This window comes from Cucumis melo, chromosome 11, assembly GCF_025177605.1.
Source record: "Cucumis melo cultivar AY chromosome 11, USDA_Cmelo_AY_1.0, whole genome shotgun sequence".
Lineage (NCBI taxonomy): Eukaryota > Viridiplantae > Streptophyta > Magnoliopsida > Cucurbitales > Cucurbitaceae > Cucumis > Cucumis melo.
The window spans coordinates 30365241-30386571 of NC_066867.1; the positions used below are offsets into that span (position 1 = coordinate 30365241).

The 21331-nt window shown below is 28.4% G+C and overlaps 3 protein-coding genes across 4 annotated transcripts; 2 read left to right on the forward strand and 1 right to left on the reverse strand.

Annotated features, from left to right (window-relative positions):
- The first annotated feature begins 6103 nt into the window (after positions 1-6103).
- LOC103497783 (probable protein phosphatase 2C 42) lies at positions 6104-10314 on the forward strand. Of its 2 annotated transcripts, none has more exons than XM_008460120.3 (4): positions 6104-6739; positions 7300-7661; positions 8756-8992; positions 9456-10314. In XM_008460120.3, the coding sequence occupies exons 1-4, from the start codon at positions 6421-6423 to the stop codon at positions 9669-9671; spliced, it is 1134 nt and encodes a 377-aa protein (XP_008458342.1). In that variant the 5' UTR covers positions 6104-6420; the 3' UTR covers positions 9672-10314. The 2 variants fall into 2 exon arrangements, with proteins under 2 accessions (XP_008458342.1, XP_008458343.1); XM_008460121.3 differs by having other exon boundaries at positions 6120-6739; positions 7303-7661.
- A 2618-nt stretch (positions 10315-12932) lies between these two features.
- LOC103497782 (uncharacterized) lies at positions 12933-13841 on the reverse strand. The gene is made up of 2 exons (XM_051091906.1): positions 13682-13841; positions 12933-13595 (listed from the first exon to the last, which is right to left on the reverse strand). The coding sequence occupies exons 1-2, from the start codon at positions 13742-13744 to the stop codon at positions 13248-13250; spliced, it is 411 nt and encodes a 136-aa protein (XP_050947863.1). The 5' UTR covers positions 13745-13841; the 3' UTR covers positions 12933-13247.
- A 3278-nt stretch (positions 13842-17119) lies between these two features.
- Positions 17120-20484, forward strand: LOC103497781 (uncharacterized). Its single transcript, XM_051091907.1, has 4 exons — positions 17120-17252; positions 17349-17474; positions 17842-19820; positions 20135-20484. Exons 1-3 carry the CDS (start codon positions 17175-17177, stop codon positions 18289-18291), a joined length of 654 nt encoding a protein of 217 aa, XP_050947864.1. The 5' UTR covers positions 17120-17174; the 3' UTR covers positions 18292-19820; positions 20135-20484.
- The last annotated feature ends 847 nt before the right edge of the window (positions 20485-21331 follow it).

Here is a 21331-nt window from a genome sequence, read left to right on the forward strand (position 1 = left end):
ACAAGTTTGATCTAATGTTGCCAAATTTTTTCATAAATGTCCTAATGGGCTTCAATTTTACACAAATGTAAAGCTCAAAAGACCAAACTTCTCATTGTTATTATTAAAAATATATTAAAATAATAAAATAAGGAAAGTGGAACAAGATTTATATTTATTAGATATTTTATGTAAATATGGTATGTGTTTAATTCATGGAACATTATAATCAAAATTACTTCATAATTTTTTTTCTTTTGGTGATTTTGTTAAAAAAAAATTCAGTCCGTTCGATCTATTTCTCCGTCCATTCTTTCTTATTTCGTTCATCTCTTCAAATTTTTCCAGTGAATAAGGATTTATGGTTATATACAAAATTTGTTAGAGTATATAAAAAAGATATAGTATAATATGTAGTTTATGCTTTGAAATTTTTTTATGATATATGAAAAATATATAGTATAATATGTAGTTCATGCTTTTAAAATTCTATATGAAAAATATATAATATATTATGTAAGTATATAAAAAATATAAAACATAAGAACGGAAATCTGAAAAAATTAATCGAAGAGAATTTTTTACTGATGAAATTGTATAAAGTCAATTTGCATAAATTATTTAATATAATCTTCCTATATTAGATTCAAATTTATACCATATTAAAATTACTTCTCCAATAAATGATATTCTAACGTTGAATGCAAATATAAATCTATAAATATTTATTATATTAATTATGAAATTTATAAAATAGTTAATAAATGTAGTAAAATATAATTATAGTATTATATTATATATTTTTTCAAAAATCAATTTTATTTATAATTGATGTCAATATTAAAATGGTCCAAAACTATCAATTTAGCCCACAAATTACTTTTTGAAAAAAAAAAAAAAAAGATTAGCCCAAATAAAATGATTGGATGGGTAAGAGGCCCAATTCAGAACCATATAGATTAGATGACCATTATGTCTATAAAATATAGCAAATGCTTTATTGCTGAGTTGATGGTTTGGTTTTAATTTACTTTTGTGTTTTATTTACTCTTTTTTTCTTTTTGTAATTATTTAATTTTTAAATCACGACTAAATTTTTTAAAAAAATATAAATGAAAAAATAGGCAACAAAAAAAAATAAATTTAGAGATATATAGATGTTTATTTTTAAAAAATTTAAACCATAAATCAAATAGTTGTTAAACGGACCTTAATTATTAATACTTATTCTAATCTTGTTTTTATATAGTTGAAGATTTTTCTGCTTATTAATTGTATTTCAAAACTCCTTGAATTTTAAAAATATTTATAAAAGATAAATAACAAAATAAATTTAGAGATGAAAATAGTATTTATAAAGTTAAATAGGTTGACTCAAAATGGTCCATGTCTTTAGAATTTCTTTCTGATTAGAAAATAAATTTTTGATTAATTTAAGATTTTTAGAATGCATTTACATAATAAAGAGTCTTTTTTTTTTAGAAAAAAAATGACTAGTGATCTAAAACATTAAAAACCTATATTGTTAATTATTTTTCTGTGGTGCTAATAAAAAAAAAAAAAAAAAACTATTATGTTGAAGGAATATTCTTCTCTATTCAACCATGGAATATTTATCAAATGTTGATTTGTAAAATTTTGTGTTAATTAATTTTATTAATTGGTACTTTTACAAAATTAACTTATAATCCAACAAAATTTTAAATAGGTGAATAAATTGAACTTTACAAATTTCCTTAGAAAAACAAGAAAAAAAAAACACTTGAATTTAGATGGGTATGATTTTTATTTGTTTATTTGAGGTTAATATATCATTTTGCTCTCCAAATTTTATTACTCGTGTTTTTAATTCAGTTTAAATTTTATCCATTCACATAAACTTTATCAAAAATTTTAAATAATAATAATAATTTTCATACCACACAGGTATTCTTTTGGGTGATTGACTTTAAGATTGATTAGGATCATAATAACTAAAATTAGACATTTGAAAATACATGAACTAAAATCTAAAAATTAATTGATCTTTTTATAAATACTAAAAATAATAATTTCTATTTATTTTATTTATTACCTACGACTTAAGATAAAACTATAACAAATATAGTCAAAATCCACAAACAAAGGCATAGTTCAACTAACATTTGTATGTAGAACCAAGAAGCATCGGTTTCAAAAAATCCGGATACCTATAGGTGAAGCACAATCAAAATCTATCTAAACTTGTATTCATAGGAGAAAAGGTCAATTCCAAAATCCAAGGAAGCTCGGAAGAAAAAAGTGGTGAGTCGACCACTTGGCTCTCAAATTTAGAGGTTGAGGCCAACCAATGACTGATTAACCCGATTTTGCAAATAACCACTTTTTTAGAATGTTTGTAGTAAGCAACAATCGACTATTTTTGCAAATATTTCATTATTATCGACACGTAAAAGTCAAATAAATTCATTTGTTGGATCTTGAAAATCAACGTACATCTAAGTTGAAAAGGTGGAGGTTTGTTACTTGATTTGTGAGGATGGAGTAAATGCAATAAATTATGTAAAACACAAAGTCAATAGTAAATAGTAACCGTTCATACCTTAGTTTCTATAATCAATACATCAATAATTTATTAGTTGAAAAGCCTTTTTAATCCACTAATAATGATCATGATTATCATTAAAAAAAATAAACCTTTAAATAAATAGATTTTGAAAATTTTATACTAATTACAAAGCAACATAAAATATAACAACAAAAGTTATAGAAGGAATCAAAGACGGCTATGTTTTTGTTTGCAATATGATAAACAATTGTAAGATTATAATTAAATTAGTATAATCTAACCTTCAATTTTAACTAACAAAAAGTTCATGTCAATTACTCGTTGTTGTGATTACATCTGTTTTGAGTATATTTTAAGAAACTATTTAAGATTTAATAAATGTCATTAATTTTTTTTTAGAAAAAGTTTGATTGGAAGATGGACTATAGGTTAATATAAAATACTCAAATAATGCATAAATCATTAGAAAAAAATTATCATTAATTCTCCATCGATGATATCGGAAAATGTAGAGAAAAAAATAAATAAAATAAGGTTGAGAATAAATAACAACTAAACTCACATGGGAATATAATATACTATTTTTCTTAATACTTTTACGTTTAAAATATTAAACATTTTCATGTTGAATTTTTTGTTCACCAGCTTTAACTTTAAATTTAGTAAAAGTATCTCTTTGTTGTAAGTTTAGTTTAAAATTGAGTTTATTTCAAAATACAGCAAAACGAATTAAAATATTTACGAAGTATAGTAAAATAGCATAATTTATTTACGATAGACGGCGATAGATTAATATGTATATCTAACTGTATTATGATAGATCAATATATCTTGGTCTAGTGGTGAATCAAGAAATTTTACAGCCATTATATAATAAACACAGTAAAAAATGTTTCAAAAGATATATTAACGTTTCGCTGATGCTTCAATAACATTCACTATATTTGTAGCAATAATAAAAAAAAAAAAACTAGCAATTTTCACATAATTTTTTTGAATGTAAATGTGAATTTAAAAATTGTATAAAAAATAATAATACTTTTTTCATTGAATATTATTGAGAGAGTGAAAATTTAGATTATCGACTTTGATGTATTTTTTTATAAATATTTGTTTGATAACAAACGACGACTAGAAAATAAGTTAGGGTTTTATCTTAGTTAAAACTAGTTGCAATAGGAAATAATCGACTTTTGACCTAATACTTATACGAGACACAACCACGGCACCAAAACCAAAATTTAGTTAAAATAAAACATTATTTAATATAGATTACAATCTAACACTTCAAAATTAATATTAAAATATAGAAATCGATAATGTGAGGGAGACATGTGCCCCCGACCTTTTAATAAATCCATCCCTATGATTTGGTCTATTGTGATTTTTTTTTTTTTTTAAAATACTTTTAGTTGGAAAAAATAAATATAAAAAAAAAAAAAAAAAAAAGAAGAAAGAAGAAGAAAAGGTGAGAATCATTACGTGGGCGCCAAATGGGGGTTTGCACGTGAAATATCCACATGCGTACGTATGCCCATACGCACCACTTCCATTTAACTACTAATTAATTTCCCCTAATTAACAAACTTTTAATTAATACTTTCCTTTCTTTTTTTTTTTTTTTTAAATATAAATACTTATATGTTTTTTAATTTTTACTTATATATTAATTAAAAGTATTAATTTTAATCACCTTCTAAGAAACAAAAGAAATAAATTTGAAGGTTGATAAATTAAAATGATATTTATGCCTTTCATATTAACTATGTTATAATAACCTAACCTTTAATTATTGGTTTCATATTCAATTTTTTTGGGTATTAAAAAATTCTAAACAATATAGTATTATTTGCAAAGGAACACATAGATAGGGGTGTAGGATTTTGCATTTGTTGTCCCTAATATATATTTACGTCTCTCTTCCACTCGTATGAAAATTCCTCTGAACCTATTCAACGTAGAATTGAACTCGTAGCTAGCTTTGAAGTTCATATAATTTAATCGTCGAGAAGAAATCTGTGTCTTGTTAATATTAAGTAGTGACATTAATTTTTTTTAAAACCTTTCTTAACCATACTTTTATGTTATCAAAATTCCTCTCATTCATGTTATATTTGTTCATTTATGTTCTTTTCTAAAATTAAGCGTGTTAACGATACTAGATTTCAAATATTGGGTTGATAAAGAGGTGTATATATATAAAGTTCAAAACACTTATTTTAAACGAGAAGTTTATTAATGGAATTGAAACTTTATGATAAAATTGATGCATTATTGTAACATCGTGTAGATTAATTTTCTCAATTTTAAATTACAATAAAGACAGTGGACAAACATATAAATTGTAATATTGAAAATAAATATAGAAAGAGCCACAGGTTTAGTACATAAAAGCACTAAACTATGATATATAGTTTTTGATCCCCCCCAACACATCACTATAACATTATCTAAATCAATACAAGTATTAAAATTATATCATAATTTTCACCTCCTATAGAGATATAAATTATTTGCTATATTTACAAAGAGCAAATAGCAAGATGGTAATGGGCCGAGAGAGAGGATGGGCTAAGCCCAAATAAAATGGGCTTCAGACAAGAGAGAAAGCCCAGCCCAGGAAGAGAAAACGTGTAATCTAACGTAGCAGTTAGAGGGAGGAGGGAGAGAAAACACGGCTGACTTTTTTTTTTTAGCTGTTTTTCCTTTTTTTGAGAAACGAGAAAAGGAAAATCAATTTCCAATACGCGCAAAATCAAAAGAGAGAAAAACACAAAAACTATATTGTAAAAAAGTACTTATGAATTTTGTTGTTTTTAGATACTATTCTTAAATCTTTTATATGACTTGGAATGATATATCAGTGTTTATTTTCTTTTTGAGTTGTTGACGTAATGCTTGAGTCCTCAAATTTCTAAAAACATATAGCAAATTTATAATTTAATAATTGCAAGATACTTATACAAATTATAAATGTTTGGAAGTAATATTGTAATTCTTAAAATAATATAAGTATTCTTAAAGTTCGGGTAAATTATAAAGATTAAAGTATTAAAATAATCTGTTTTTAAAAGTAAAATAACGAAAATAAGTTAAGGAGAGATAACATGTACTAAAACGAACAAAATAAAGGAAAATTGTAAAAAATAAAACATTTGATAAAATATTTATCTTTCATAACAAAAAATCAAGTATAATGAATTTTGTGTTTTAGTGGTTTTGATCAACAAAAGGTAAATAGATTGTTAATTTTTTCTACCATATGTATATATATTTCGATAAGTCGATAAAAAAATTAAAAAATCAATGAACTATTTAATCTGTGTCAATTTTATTTGAAGGCAGATATAATACATATAAATGAATTTATAAATATAATAAAATTTATATTCAAGTTTGAAAGTTTTTTTTTTTTTACAATAAGGTCTATAAAAGTCAACAAATTTGTTATATTTATAATTTTTTAAAAATGGTTGGTGGATTTATTGAATTATTGATAGTAGAAGTGCTAATTTGCAATTATCTCAAAATATATTATTGACCAAAAAGTTGGGATGTTAGAAATTTCCAAAACCTTAAAAAAAAAAAAAAAAAAAAAAGAGAAAGAAAAGAAGGGAAAAATTAAAGGAAAATATAGAGAAAAAGAGAGCGAAGTGAAGAAGAGGGATTCCCCACTGCACCTTCTCCTTCTCCTTCTTCTTCTTCCCCACAAGAGAATTGAGGCGAAGACCTTTTGTTCCTCTACAACCCAACACACTAATTTTCATCTTCTTAATTTTTCTAGGGTTTCATTTCTTTTTTTGTCTTCATTTCTTCGTCCCCATCATCATCAAACCTTCCTAGGGTTCTTACTTACTTGGGTGGAGGGGGTTTTCATCTCTCAGAGATGTGGGATGCTCCGGGGATTCATGAATCTGCTCTCTCTTTGTTGGAAGCCTTTTGGGCATCCTACTGATAATTTCACCTCTGTTGGTGTTATTGGGACCAATTGTGGTGCCAAAGACACCAAAGACACCTTACTTTGGTTCTATGATTATGGTCATTATGCTTCCGGTGATTTCTCCATGGCTGTTGTTCAAGCCAACCAAGTCCTTGAAGACCAGAGCCAAATTGAATCTGGCCCTTTTGGTACTTTCCTCGGTATCTACGATGGTCATGGCGGCCCTGACGCCGCTCGTTATGTTTGTGATAATTTGTTTAGACGTTTCCAAGGTTCATTTCTTTTTTTCATCTTTCTTCTTCCTTTCCTGTTGTTTTCAACGCCCTCATGTTTTGTTTTCCCCCCTTTTTTGGTTTGATTTCTTGCGTTTTTTTAATCATTGTCTCTACTGTTACCCATCTTTAGATCCGTTTTCTTTTTCTTTGTTATTTGATTGTGGGTTTTCGCCTTTTGCTATTTTTTTTCGTTGGAAATTATCAGTGTTTGTGATTGATTGCTGTTTTTGAGTTTAGTGTAATATAGTTTATGAAGTTGAAGGAGATTGAGGTAGCTAAATGGAATGTAATTGTGTATTGGGTTTTGTTTGAAGACAGTGGGTACACGTTTCCTCTGATTGGCTGATGATTCTATGTTTGAATACATAGTATAAATAATTTTACGCGTATGTTTTCAAGTGACACTCGTCGTTGTGTTCCTTCCACTCACGACTTATTAAAAGCTAAAATATTTTTGAATGCCAGAAATTTTCTTTTCGATCGTTTCCTTCTTAAATAGAATGGAGGGGATGGATAGGTTGACATTCTCGTTTACTTCTTTGATGCTTTAATTTCAGAAGAACATCAGGGAGTTGTGACTCGTGAAACCATTCTGAACGCTTTCCGTCGAACAGAAGAAGGGTTCACGGCTGTTGTGTCAGAGTTATGGAGTACTCGACCCCAGATAGCAACAGTTGGGACGTGCTGTCTAGTAGGGGTTATACACGAGCAGACACTCTACATTGCGAGCCTGGGGGACTCTCGTGCTGTGTTAGGGAAGAAAGTTGGCAACACCGGTGAGATTGCTGCCATTCAATTATCAACTGAGCATAATGCAAATCTTGAGGAAATCAGGCAAGAGTTAAGCGTGATGCATCCAAATGATCCGCAAATTGTGGTTCAAAGACATGGAGTTTGGAGAGTGAAAGGAATTATACAGGTAAAAATAACTGTCATTTTTGCAGTTCTCAGGCATATAGTATCTGGCCTACAACTTTAGAGTCTGTTTTCTTGTCTTGTAGCATACCGATCTTAATATAATCACTCGTATAGGATAATTTAAATTTCAGATTAGGTATCATGAAAGGGTCAAGATATTTCAACTCTTTCCCCCAGTCTTACATTAAAATTGTAGTGGAACGATACTTCCTGCACACTCTAATTTCAGTGTATAGTGGCGATATTTCAAAACTCTATCTAATTCCCAAAACTATCGAAGCTTCCATTATGCTACTTGCTATCGTTTTAGTGTAAAATCATTGAACTGGTGCTGTAATATGAAATAAAAATACTATAATCTTTCAAGGCAAAGGCATGTAGTCGAGTTTTCTTTATGTTAAAAGTTGATCCTTTTCTTTTTGTGTGTAAGCTGACATGGGACCTCAAGGATAATGAGTTAATTCTTTTTTGGGGTCGCTGTCGTGCATTTCTGTCGTATTGGATTTGTCATTTCGTTTGTGTAATTTTTTTATGTTTTTTTTTAGATAGATATTGGAAATTGTTTCCTGTAATGGAGGAACCATAATTCATTGTTTGCCGTTAGTTAATTGTTCTTGTTGGCAGAACAAAAAAATTGTGGAAACACCATATCTATCAAGGTTTGCAGTCGATTTTTTCTTTACTTTTGAAATTTATTTTCTTTCTCTTTCAAGCTGAAATCCAATTTTTTTGTCACTATATGTGGTTATTCCACTGGTGCCAAGCTTATTGATGTTATTTCTTTAGATAGTTTTAGAAAATGGTTTCATGTAATTTATTATTAATCAAGGAGACCGTGATGATGCATATTCATCCACTAATTGTTGGTGAGATCCTTCGCATCGGAATAATTACTCTGTTGCTTGCGGTTCTTGTAGGTTGTGACAGCGCTCTTTGAAGTTCTCTACTATCAGTTTATTTTTATTCAATTTCTTAACTGACCGTTATCTAGAAATTGCTATAGACATGTGGCAAAATCCTTTATATGTCCTCATTATTTCAAATCCATTTTTATCTGTGTGGATAATGATTAAACTTTCTTCTTTGTGATGGCAGGTTTCTAGATCCATTGGGGATGTCTATTTGAAGCATGCTCAGTATAATAATGAAAGAATCAATGCTAAATTTAGGCTTCCTGAGCCAATTGATATGCCTATATTGACTGCTGTACCTACAATTATTGCTCACCCTCTTCATCAAAACGATTCTTTTCTCATATTTGCATCCGATGGACTTTGGGAACACCTAACCAATGAAAAAGCAGTGGATATTGTTCATAATCATCCACGTGCAGTAAGTTTCCCTCCACATTCAATTCTTTAGTTGCTTTCATATCTAGAATGATAAAAAAGGGTCAAGTTCTTGAACTTTTTAAGTTTGTATATAATTTGGTCTATTCGATCCACGAGCTCTAAAATGTGTCAGTTTAATAGGTTCTATAACTTTCAAGTTTGTGTTTATTTGGTCTCTATTCTATAGTAAAAAAAATGTATGATATATTAGGCTTGAAACTTTCAATTTTGTGTTGGATCCTTTTCCTATACGATCTTTTCTAAAGCTCATGTACCTGCTAGATGGTGTAATAAAAATTCATCTCTCTTTGCCACTGGGTTGTTTTTATTGTGGTAAATACTGAGCATGATGCTTTAGGTTCGAGTTTCGAACTATCTGTAAATAAACATGTTGATTGCTTGCAAGCATTTTCTGATGCACATTTGATTTGGTTCTTTTTTGCCATTTGCTTGATTGGATGCAGGGAAGTGCAAAAAGGCTTGTGAAGGCAGCCCTTCAAGAAGCAGCTCGAAAAAGAGAAATGCGGTATTCAGATCTCCGAAAGATTGACAAGAAGGTTCGGCGTCATTTTCACGATGACATTAGTGTTATCGTTTTATTTTTCAACCACGATCTTATATCCAGAAACAATGTCCTCCTAGATCAACCATTATCAGTAAGAAGTGCTTATGATCATTGATTAAAATTTTTGTTCCTAAATATTAAAAAGAAATCAGATAGAGAAAAACGACTAAATTAAAAAAATTACCCGTATAACTTTGCTCTTTATTTCAAAAGTACACATATTCTTTCAAAACTTGTAATATTGCCCCTTGATCTTTTGTAAATGTTTCAAAACTATTGTTGGGGTAGACATCATTTAGAATTGTGAATGGAAATTGAGATCTGAAATGAGGTGTTGGTATTCCGGTCTCTAGTTTCAGGTTCAATTTTTTTTCAACATTCTAATGGTATTTTCTGAAACGTTTATGAAAGATAAGTGTAATATTGCAACCGTTGAAACAATAGAGACCTTTTTGAGATAAAGGAGCAGAGTTGTGGAGTACTTTTTATAATTTAGTTGACAAAGAAGGAAAAACATCCATGTAATTTGATTGTTAGATACATCCGGATCCATCATAGAGAGGTTCACTGATACGAAGAAACATATTGAAGACTCTTCAAAAGTTTTTTTCTTTTTTGGAAAGATTTGTATAACTTGTTGCACAAATATTTACACTGCAGACCCACCCATGTGTAGAACCCAGATTAGATATTTAAAGCTCATCTGGGGCTGTTCTTTGGATTCAAGTAAAAAATTCAGTAACCCAATTTTTCTGATATTTCCTTCTGTTTCTCTCTTTGTGTTAAAACCTTATTTGTTATTTTATTTAGCTTAGGACCATTCAAATATGTCTTTTTAGGTTAATCTTTGTTCTATGTATGTCTAACAAAGTGTTTGTTTTCGGGGAGGTTTAACATTTTCAGGTTTATGGACTTTCAATTCAGTATCTAATAGAATCTTGGTGTACATCTCTAATGACATGTACTGAGAAAGTCCAAAATAATTCATAAGTTAGAAAAAGAACCAAATTAGGTTTGTTCGATGAACCGAGCAAAATTGTTTGATAGTTTAATAAGATGAAAACTTAAGCGTGTTAGTTCGTACCATTTTCCTTTAAAAAATGAAAGTTTTAGAAATGCATATGGTCTTGCTTGGAAATTATATATTTGAAATCTACTGTTTGATGTAAAAGTTAGTTGGAGTCCTTTTGGTTTATAATTAGTCTCAATGACTTGCTAAAATCCTCATAATTTGTCGCTGTCTCGATGGTGGAGGCTTATGAGCGGTTTTATCTAACTATGTAGAATATTCATGAGGTTTATCAAGTCATAAGGACTAGTTATGAAGATTATATTTTAACTCTCAAGCTTTAAGAAGCAAAATTACACAACAGAAATAACAACCCCAAGTCTTTTACAAGTCAATTATTAAACTTTAATTTGTATTACACTGACTATTACAAATTGAAGTTTAATAGTTGACTATATATATATATATATATATAATAAAGTGTTGAATTTAGAAATAGAGAGGTGTTGAGATGGAAATCTCGTAGAGTATGATTTTGTTTCCCATGATATAATTTTTTTCTTAGAAGATATTGATTGATGATGCGTTACAGCTTTTATTGGATAATCATAATCATGTATTTGTAATTACCTATTTCTTTTATTATAATATATTCTTATGTACATTTAATTTAATTAATATAATACATTCGTGGTTTTATTTTAATATATTTTCTTTTTCATTCCTCGAGATGGCGTTACTGTTGCCAAGAACACGCCCACATGATTCACTTTTTTTAAATTAATTAGTGCTCAAGTTGTAGCAACATTTCTTCTTTCTTTTGTCCATTTCAAATTCAAAATTTAGATCATATACGCAAAATTAATATCATAATTTAACATTCTTTTTAGATTATATTGATACATTAAATGTTAATAATTTGGGTTTAATTATTAATTCATGTATTTTTAATATCTTTATATCTAAATTACAAAAACCCCATCTAGATAGGGTGGTAGTTGTAATTATATCTTTAAACTCATCTAAATTTCAAAATTAGATTCAAATTTACATAATTATATAAATTGTATTGGTTATATTAATTAAAAGGTTCAATTTTTATGAATTACATAATTATATAAATTGTATTGGCTATATTAGTTTAAAGGTTTAATTTTTATGAATCATAAAATATAATGATGTTTCATATTAAACTTTGAGAAGTGAGAAAGGTTTAAGGATTGAAGGTGTTTTTTACTCGTGCACAAGTCTAAAAACAAAAATATTATAAAACGATTTTGGAATTCAGCCAAAATTTCACTTAAAAAGTAAAAAATCATGGCATAAATTTGTAAAATAATATCATTTCCAACGAGCAACTACTACCCACAAGTCTACGACTATCAATATAACTTGCAATATTGATGAACATATTAACCAATTGAGTAGGTTAACACACATGAAAAATATTGATTTTAGTGAAAATTAAGATACATTACTTACCTATCTTCATTTTTTAAAGAAAATATTTTGCAATTCTCTTCTCTCTCTTAATATTATTAACAAATGATAATCAAACTTTTGACTTTGAAGTTGATAATAAATATTCGATATCGGTTGAATTAAATTTATTTTGACTTTCAACTTCGATTTTGTATTCTTCCTATGATATAGATATTAAATTAAGACCGATGAAACAAAGGACCAATATATATATATATATATATATTAAACCAAAAGGAAAATTAATTCTATATTAATTAGTTTCACTTAATGATTGTTGATAGTGATTTTTTATACCAAAAAGTGTTAATGAACTAATTTACTATAATTATGAACAATAATTAACAAATTATACATCTTTGCAAAATTTAAAAATCACAGCCCATCAACATTAATTAAAAATTCACCATAAATTTTGATTAATGCGTAATACTTTTAATACACACATAAATTAATATTCTATATTGCATGTGTGGAATAATATTATTGTTTGCTAATCTTATTAAAACCACATGATTAACCATATAAATGAACCGTAATCATATTATTGTTCTTTCAAAATGGAAGGTTTGATTAATCCACAATTAAATGAAAAGTTTAGCTTAGAAAACTATGGTGTATTCTACAAGATAATCAAAATGATATAAATTCAATGTTTAATAAACTATAAATCTAGTCTTTAAATTTTTATATATTTTTAAAAGTTATTAGTAATCTTGTAAATTTAACAAAATTTGATTTACAATTAACACACAAAATAAAACTTAAAATCAGTAGAACAAGAACTCACAAGTTTCTTTTTTATTACTAATAACAAGATTAAGATCATCACCAATTTTGTATATATTAATCATTTTCCCTTTCACAAAATAGTTACAAGACCCAAAATCATAACACACCATAGCATATAATTATGATACACATTAAATCTTGATTTCATCCACATTATTCAAAATATATTCTATTTTTCACAACACACAACAATCATCAAACTCTATGAAATGCCAAAAGCTTGCATGCTTAATAAAGCCAACCATCTCTACTTTCAACTTTAGGGCTTAGCTCTTAAGCAGGCATCCCATGCACATTTCATACTTTATTGCAATAAAGAAAAACACTTCATTTCTTTTACAATTGACTAGTCACCCTGGACGAAGACGAAGACGACAATGGTGATGGTGATGATCTTAGAAAGATTTTCTAGGGCCTATACGGCTTATCACTCGAGAAGTATCGGTGAGTTTCGGTGTCAGAGCCCTTTCCGTAATTTTTATAACCAAGATTTACATCGTCGTCTTCATTGTCATCATTATCGATGTTGTTAGCTACAACATCGTCAGGAGCAACATCAGTCTTCTTAAGTTCAGGCTCATTTGCATCATTGAACACTCCTGCTTTGGGGATTCTTCGGTCACCGCTGCCTTGAGCTAGCTTACGTGCACCCTTTTTTTCAACAACGTTGGACATCGCGGCGTCTGCCATGAGGAGCAACAACAAGGCAGCAAAGAGAAGAAGCACCCTCTTCATCATAATCATCACTACAAAACCCTAAACGCAGAAGACCAAAAACAGAGCTTGATTTCGATAAATAAAAGGCAAAAAATCAGGAAAGAATTTGATATTAAAAGAGTTACCTTGTGATTTGTTTGAGAATTGGAAGGATATAATATGGTATGAATTAGGGAAAAATGAAGCATATATATAAAGGGAAAATTCTGACCACTGTTTTGTACACTGCAAAGAGATAATATATATGCAGGGGGGAGAAAAAGCAATAAAGATTGCGAATAACTTCTTAAAGCACTTTGTAGAATTCATCATCATGCAAGAAAAATAAAAAAGTGGAGTTTTACTAACCGCAGTGGAGACACCATATATGTTTGTCGCTTCACTATTGGCCTCTCTTAAATTACAAATTATATGCATAAAATATTTAATATATCATTTTTAGGGTTTACAAGCATTTTTAAATCTTAGTTAATTATTAGTTAAAGTTATAAATTATTCTTATTACTAAATTGAGTTAAAATGTTTACCAAATATATCTTCGATAAATTGAGAGAAATAAAGACATACTATTATTTTTTCTATAAATTTTGATATTTTATTGGATTTGTAAAAAAGATAGCATAATTATTAAGATTTTTTTTAAAAAAAAAACAAACAAATTTGACAAATTATTTAAAAATAACTCAAAAACAAAATTTATTACATTTTATTTTTTCATGAAGTACAAATATTTTGTTAAATATTCAATTTTTGACAAATTTTTAATTAATTAACCATTAATAATATATTCTATTTCTAATCTATAATAGAATGAGACATCAAATATATATATACATAACCTTAGAAAAAATGTATGTCAATTATTATTGAGCTAAATTCATTCAATATCTATCGGTTTAATTCAATAATAAACTTTTTTTTTACCTAAATTTAAAATAATTTTCATAGTAATTATATGTTTTTCAAAATGAATTATTAGTATTATTGTGTTTTGAAAACAAAAAAGGAAAAAGGAAAAAGAAAAACTAACGTGGGGGCAAGGGATCCCTCACTTCCCACCGAGAGGTAATTATGATTAACGCAATTTCCATCAATTTAAGTTTCAACGATTTAATAATTAAATCACGAATTATGTATTGTTTAATATTTTTAGATTTTATCAATGTTGTTTAAATTCGTCATTTTCTTACTAAGCCCACCAATAATTATGAGTAGAATTCTCTTTATATATTAGGATTTTTTAGGTATCAATATCTCTATCGCAATCATCTTCATCAACTTGGACTCTAAAATCCTAATATAAGAAAATTATTTTGAAAATCCCATCCACGTGTACATTTGGAATGATATTTTCTTTTCCCTTTCTAATGTTGGGAAAAGAAAGAACAATGTTGTTGGTCAAACGTTGTATACGATATTTATGCCTAATTAAGTTCTGTTTTGATAATAATTTGATTTGAAGATTAAATTAATCGTTTCGAAGAAATTAAAGTCTAATTTCTTACCGTTTGTGGATCTAAGCAAAGCTACTAGCTCTCCGTGAATTATTAAGTATATAATTTCGTGACCAAATTGGAACAAAATGTGATTGCTTAAGATGTCTATTCTTATGTACAATGTTTTTTTTTTTTTTATCAATTTTAAAAACCTTTAAAATAAAATAATGTTTTGAATTTTCTCGATCATCTCAAACAAATAACTAAGGAAAAAAAATATTGATATGAGAATTTGTTGAATTATGTGAATTCTATATTTACATTAATTATAAAGTAACGTAGAGAAAGACATGTTATATGGGAGTGAAGTTTAATTTACATCCTCATTTGTTCTTATGTTTTTTTAATACTTATTTTATTTTTTATTATATATTTAGGTCGAGGTTGATAGATGAAAGTGGTGTACTATTTTATCGTATATATGAATGTGATTTAGATAATAGATATAAGATATCTCAATCTCATGGTGAAAGCAGATATATGTTTGCACAAACTATCACATATTTTTGCTTTAAAATTGTGATGTTTTTTATATATATTTTTTGTGAATGAACAGTCATTTATCTATAACTATTCGAGTCAAAGCAGCTTTCTACTCACGTCTTTTACTCTTTAAAATGTTATGAATTCATATCAAGGTTTTTTTTTTGTCCGTAAACACATTTAACCCACAAATACCATACATATTTGTTGTTAATCCAAAATTGATGATTGTAATGTCCATTGGGCCTTGTGATCGTAGGTGGAGGTCCCTTCTAAATTGCTCAAACCAAAACATCACCAACCCTTTCTATAATGTTCTTACTTTAGATTTTCCAACTTTCTTTTCTCGTAATTATGAGTCCGGCCATACGTCCGCTTTTTCATTGTCAATTGTCGGTGATATATCGATCCACCTGCCTTTTTCTTTGGATGAGTACTTTTTCCCTTCATATTTGAAGCGGAGCAGAGTAGCGTAGTGATAGCTTCAATGCCTTTGCTCTTTCTTTTCTCCAGTGGAGCGGACGCTAGATACATTCCTTTTCTTTTCTGTTTTCCAGCGTAGGTAGCCTAGCGGATTATAAGATAGCCTAGCGGATTGATGTTTTCTCAAATTCTTTGACCCTTCTCCCTTCATATTTGAATACAAACAATCATTAACTGTAATTAGTTTTATTTTATACACTAAGTTATGTTTAGGTTGATGATTCAAACATTTGATCTCTAACTTCCTTGTTAATCTATATAAGTTAGAAAATTTTATTAGATTTTAATAAATTGATACAAAGTTAAGAATACACAAGATAAGTTATCATTTAACCTTAAACACTTATATATATATTCAAACTTTATAATAATAATTGACATATTATCTATTCAAGTTATACTTGAAAGTAACAACTTAGGTTAAAGAGTCTATTTAAGAACCATTTTGTTTTTAAATTTTATCCTTGTTTTCTTTCAAACTTTCCACCATGATTCAATTTCAGTAAAAAAAAAAAAAAAAAAAAAACTAAAATCGTCAATTAAATTTGTTTAAATTTGGAGGAGAAAACAAATTTTTGAAAACTCTACGTATATATTATAGAGCAAACTATTCAAAATCAATAAAAGACAAAATTAATTATACTTGAAGTGAAAATATTTTGTCAATTGTTTTATTTTTTACGATTTTCTTATAATTTTATATGTTAGTTTTCAAAATATTAATAAAAAATAGATCTTAACAAGACACAAAACATGAAAATAGTATTTATAAACTAAACTTTTAATTTATAAACCAAACTTTAAAAATAAAAAATAGAATTTTAACGAGAATTGTCAATTAAAAAATTTGACAAAATATTTACAAAATATATCAAAATTTCAGATTTTAGCAATGATAGACAATGATTATCAGTTATATTGATAGACAATAATAAAATTAATCCAAAATTTTACTATAATATTATAAATATTATAATTTATTTTATTATTTAAAAAAAATGTCCCATTTAAAAATTTTAAAATTTAAAATTTTGGCCGATAATAAAAGCAAACCGTTAACTTTTCTGTTTCATATGTTAATATAATACTAGACAATATCCCTTGGCGCCAAAGCTTAATTTCAGAACTTCCCCAAAGTTTTCCCGCGATATCAAGAATGGAGAAAAGGATGAAAGACCATCAAACTCCACAGAGAGAACAAACCACAAATCGTAGATCAAGGAAGCCTCAGAAGGTACGATTTCTCTGCATATCTAATTTGTTGTTCTTTCTCAATCTCCCTCATTATTATTCTCTAGTTTGATTTCTTGTTCCTTCTACTTCCTTCTAGATCGCCAAATGCTTGACTGCCTCATTTTCATCACTTTCCGAAGACAAAATCCACTCAATTTCGAAAGAGAACTCCTCTCCGATCTCTGTTGTCTCAGACGTCAATCAGATTTCAGATATTGATAGTGTAAGTTCCGATTCGTTTGTTGTTTTTTGGTTTAACTTTTCATTTTGTTCTTCTATTTCTATTTTAGTTGATCTCTATTCGTGGAGTAGTAGATTTGGAATCTGTTATTTGCTCAAGTTTTATTCGTATGGAGATTCACTTGATGTATTTAACGTATGATTAAACGATGAGTGGAAGTATACGAGACATTTACGGCATTGATCTCGAATCGTGGAGCAGTAGGTTTGTAATTTATTCTATGCTCAAGTTGTATTCGTATGGAGATTCATTAGATGTATTTAACGGTTAAACGATGAAACGAAGTATATGAGAGATTTACGGCACTAAATTTTTTTAGCGATCTAAGTTGGTTTTTATCAATTTTCAGAGTTTCTTGCAAGGTGTTAATCCGGAATTTTCTGCTTGCTGCGATACCTCGCTTTTTCCCGATTTATCTCCATCTTCAGTCGTCAGTTTTGACAATGAACTGCTTGACAAGGTTTCAGTTGATTTTTCTGGATCTAATGATATGAATGAAGCAAGCGCGGGCTCATTAGAGGCAGAGATTGCTGTGAATTCTCTACGGCGTGCTTTAACTCAAGTCCTGCTATCTACGGATGTTGATCATCAGTCTAAGAAGCTTATAGATGCATCTATGCGTATCATTGTGGACGACTTCCTTGCTATACCTCAAGAGCGAGATCGGATTGCTCAACTTATTTCTGTCAAAAATTATGTTCTCTCTATGTGTGTATTTCTGTGGATCATCGTCTTGGCTATAGCTTTCTTTGTCGGTTCGGGAGTCAAGAGCTCTTTCACTGGACCATTGCCAACTTGAACTTGAGAAGCAATCCATTGTTTAAGCATCAAAGGTTAGATATTCAATTGATTTTGCTGTAACTTCTTACCTTTGAAATTGGAATTTGCCTCTTTCCTCTTCCTACATAAGAAATCTGCTGAACTTGTCGGTGATCAAAACGTAGGTTTAACGGTTAGCGTATTATGATTTAAAGCTATTTGACATTCTCATGAACTTGTTGGTGATCATTTAACTGCTAATTAGCGAGTTGCTCTGCTTTCTGGAAGATCTTCTTGCAACTTGCTGAATCATTTGCATACATATCATTTCCAGCATTAATGCATACTTTTTGCCACTACTTTTCCTTTTTCGTGCATCATATATATGCATATTATATATGCTATTATAAAATGCATTTGCGTCTAATAGACGCGATGACTCAAACAATGAAATCATATGAATGATTGTAGAGAAAATGTTTGTGGTTGGCACAACCTGATATTGACAATGAAAAAATTACTGCCATGCCAGCGCTTTGAATGTGAATTTAGAAAGAAAATGTTTTGGATTTTCCATGAAAGACATAGATTTTAATTATCTCTTTTAGATGGCACAAAAGCATTGTTGTTCGGATGGAGGGACACGGATCTTTCATATTATCGATTTTTGTATTTTAATATTAATTTTGAAGAGTCAAATTACATTATATGCTAAATAATGTTTTATTTTAAGCAAAACATTGATTTTACTGCAGTGGAATATAAAATTCCTAGATCCACCGGTGATTGTTGCATGTTTTTGTCAACTCCTTTCTGGTGCATCAACTCATCATATATGCTATTATAAAATATATTTTCTCTACCAAAAACAATAACCTAAACAATGAAATCATATCATATATGATTGATTGAAGAGATCATGTTAGTGGTTGGCAGGCATAACCTGACGGCAACGACAGAATTAGTGCCTAACTGACGGAATATGGTTGAAATATGTTTTGGAATTTTATGTAAGGAATGGACTGTAATTAGTTCTTTTAGATGGCTCCATATACATATACCTTGTATTGATTGATCCTTTGAGTAACTTGAAATCTGAGAGGAATGACTTGTTTATTACATTGAATAATCAAGGCTCTGCTTTGCTCTTTGATGCTGTTTAGTTTTAACTTAAACTAACAATTTGTTACATGAATTAATGGTTGAGATGCTTTAAATCTATTTTTCAGATGTTCTAAACTACCAAGCACATGGTCTTCACTGATTCTTCGAGAAGTGTGTGCTATATAATTCTGAATTTGTAATATGATATTTTCTCTAATAATAACTAGTTCATTCTTTTTACTTGTCCTCCTAGTAAAATACATTGTCAATGAACTATGCAAATCTTTTTTCTTATTATTATTATTGCTGATCTCTTTTTGTGAGTATTGTTTAAGATTCTAATAGATTTGGTGGTAGTTGATACATATGAAATGATGATGGTAAATCCCAGTGGCTAAAGTCACTATGAAAAAGCTACTGGCCGTTCTCTGAAAGGCAGGACATGTACATGTTACCTTCCTTGTGGTAAATAATTTTTCTTTTTATAGAAAGATATTTTTATATATTCCCTTTCTTTTTTTATAGACAGACATGCTTTTATAGAAAGAGATATATCGAGATTAGATAGACAAAGACTCGACTACACCCAAATATTATATTGAAATAATTTGAGTTAGTTCACCTGGAGGTAACCTTTGTCATCTACCATTTACTTATCATCACAAATACTTGTTCTGTCATACATATAGAAACAAGGGGGATTAGGTCAATTATCATAAGATCTCATAGTTAACATTTTAAATTTGTACTCTCTAACTATTTTTGTAATGAATTTGCAGGTTGTTTTATTGCAAATAAATGTGGAATCAAATGACAATAATCAAGCTGTGGGCTCCTAAATCACCAGGCTTTTTCTGATGCTAATTTGCAATATATACAAATTTTACAGACCTGCATGCATGCAACTGTGCCAGGTATTTGTATATGATCTCTCTCTCTCTCTCTCTCTCTCTCAATATTAAATCTTTAATTGATGTTTTTAAATTATTTTTTTCTTTCCCCAATGTTAATGTGACTGGCTTTGGCATCTTCTTCTTTTATGGTACTTTTGAAATCCTATTAAACCTTCCAGTCCCCTCTACTTTATTGTGTCTGACATGGAGGGGGCAACTTCTCCTCTTAATCATAATGGCACTTATAGTAAAATTAAAGTTTAGGTATAATTTAAGGTTTATTTTCGGTGGCTTGTTCTCTAGTGTATTGATTACACATGGTCTCAATGATTTATTTGAGAAAAGAGGATTAGGTTCATCATTATCTATTCTAATTCTATAATATTCTAGGCCTACCTCCTCATAGCTACCCTTATTAGGGCCTATAAACATTTTGTTGGTGGAATGCTGACATGTCCAAACAAAGCTTTGGCTCTTCTTGTGATTAGGGTTCAACTAACTATACATAATGTAGTCCTAATTACATTTATCTTTATATAATTTTAAAAAAAATGAAAAGTATAAATAATTATTTTTAATAACTTTTTTATACATACTTTATGATTCGATGCTTAACTTGAAATGTATCTAAATATCTTTTTATGTAAGTATCTTTTTATCTAGATATATTTTAGGCTTGAAATCACTAAAAAATAGAATTTAACATTTCTAATAATAATACTTAGTATTGATATTATAAAAAGATTCATTCATGCAATTTTAAGTTCTAAAGTTTGAGATCATAATAGTACTACTTGTCTTGACTTTGTAAAATAGCAAATGGATAATTATATGGAAGTAATTTCAGAGATAATAATCAAGTATCTAATAATATTTTGAAAAATTGTAAATATAACAAAATTTATCATAAGCATAATTTAGATAACAAAACAAAAAATTTAGAAGTAAAAGGTGTTACCATAGATATAATTTTAAAAAATAAAAAATTGAATAGTTATTAATAATAAAATTTAAAGTTTATAGAGTAGCTAGATAAATTCAATAATAATTCGAAGAGTAAAGTTAGTGAAGTTGTTTTGATTA

Excerpts from the sequence above, each read along its gene's own strand:
- LOC103497783 (XM_008460120.3), top strand. The coding sequence starts at position 6,421 with ATGCTCCGGGGATTCATGAATCTGCTCTCTCTTTGTTGGAAGCCTTTT. Across the intron at positions 6,740-7,299 it reads TTTGTTTAGACGTTTCCAAG|AAGAACATCAGGGAGTTGTG; the intron begins GTTCATTTCTTT and ends CTTTAATTTCAG. Across the intron at positions 8,993-9,455 it reads TTCATAATCATCCACGTGCA|GGAAGTGCAAAAAGGCTTGT; the intron begins GTAAGTTTCCCT and ends GATTGGATGCAG.
- LOC103497781 (XM_051091907.1), top strand. The coding sequence starts at position 17,175 with ATGGAGAAAAGGATGAAAGACCATCAAACTCCACAGAGAGAACAAACC. Across the intron at positions 17,253-17,348 it reads GATCAAGGAAGCCTCAGAAG|ATCGCCAAATGCTTGACTGC; the intron begins GTACGATTTCTC and ends ACTTCCTTCTAG. Across the intron at positions 17,475-17,841 it reads AGATTTCAGATATTGATAGT|AGTTTCTTGCAAGGTGTTAA; the intron begins GTAAGTTCCGAT and ends ATCAATTTTCAG.
- LOC103497782 (XM_051091906.1), bottom strand. The coding sequence starts at position 13,744 with ATGCTTCATTTTTCCCTAATTCATACCATATTATATCCTTCCAATTCT. Across the intron at positions 13,596-13,681 it reads ATTCTCAAACAAATCACAAG|GGTTTTGTAGTGATGATTAT; the intron begins GTAACTCTTTTA and ends TTCTGCGTTTAG.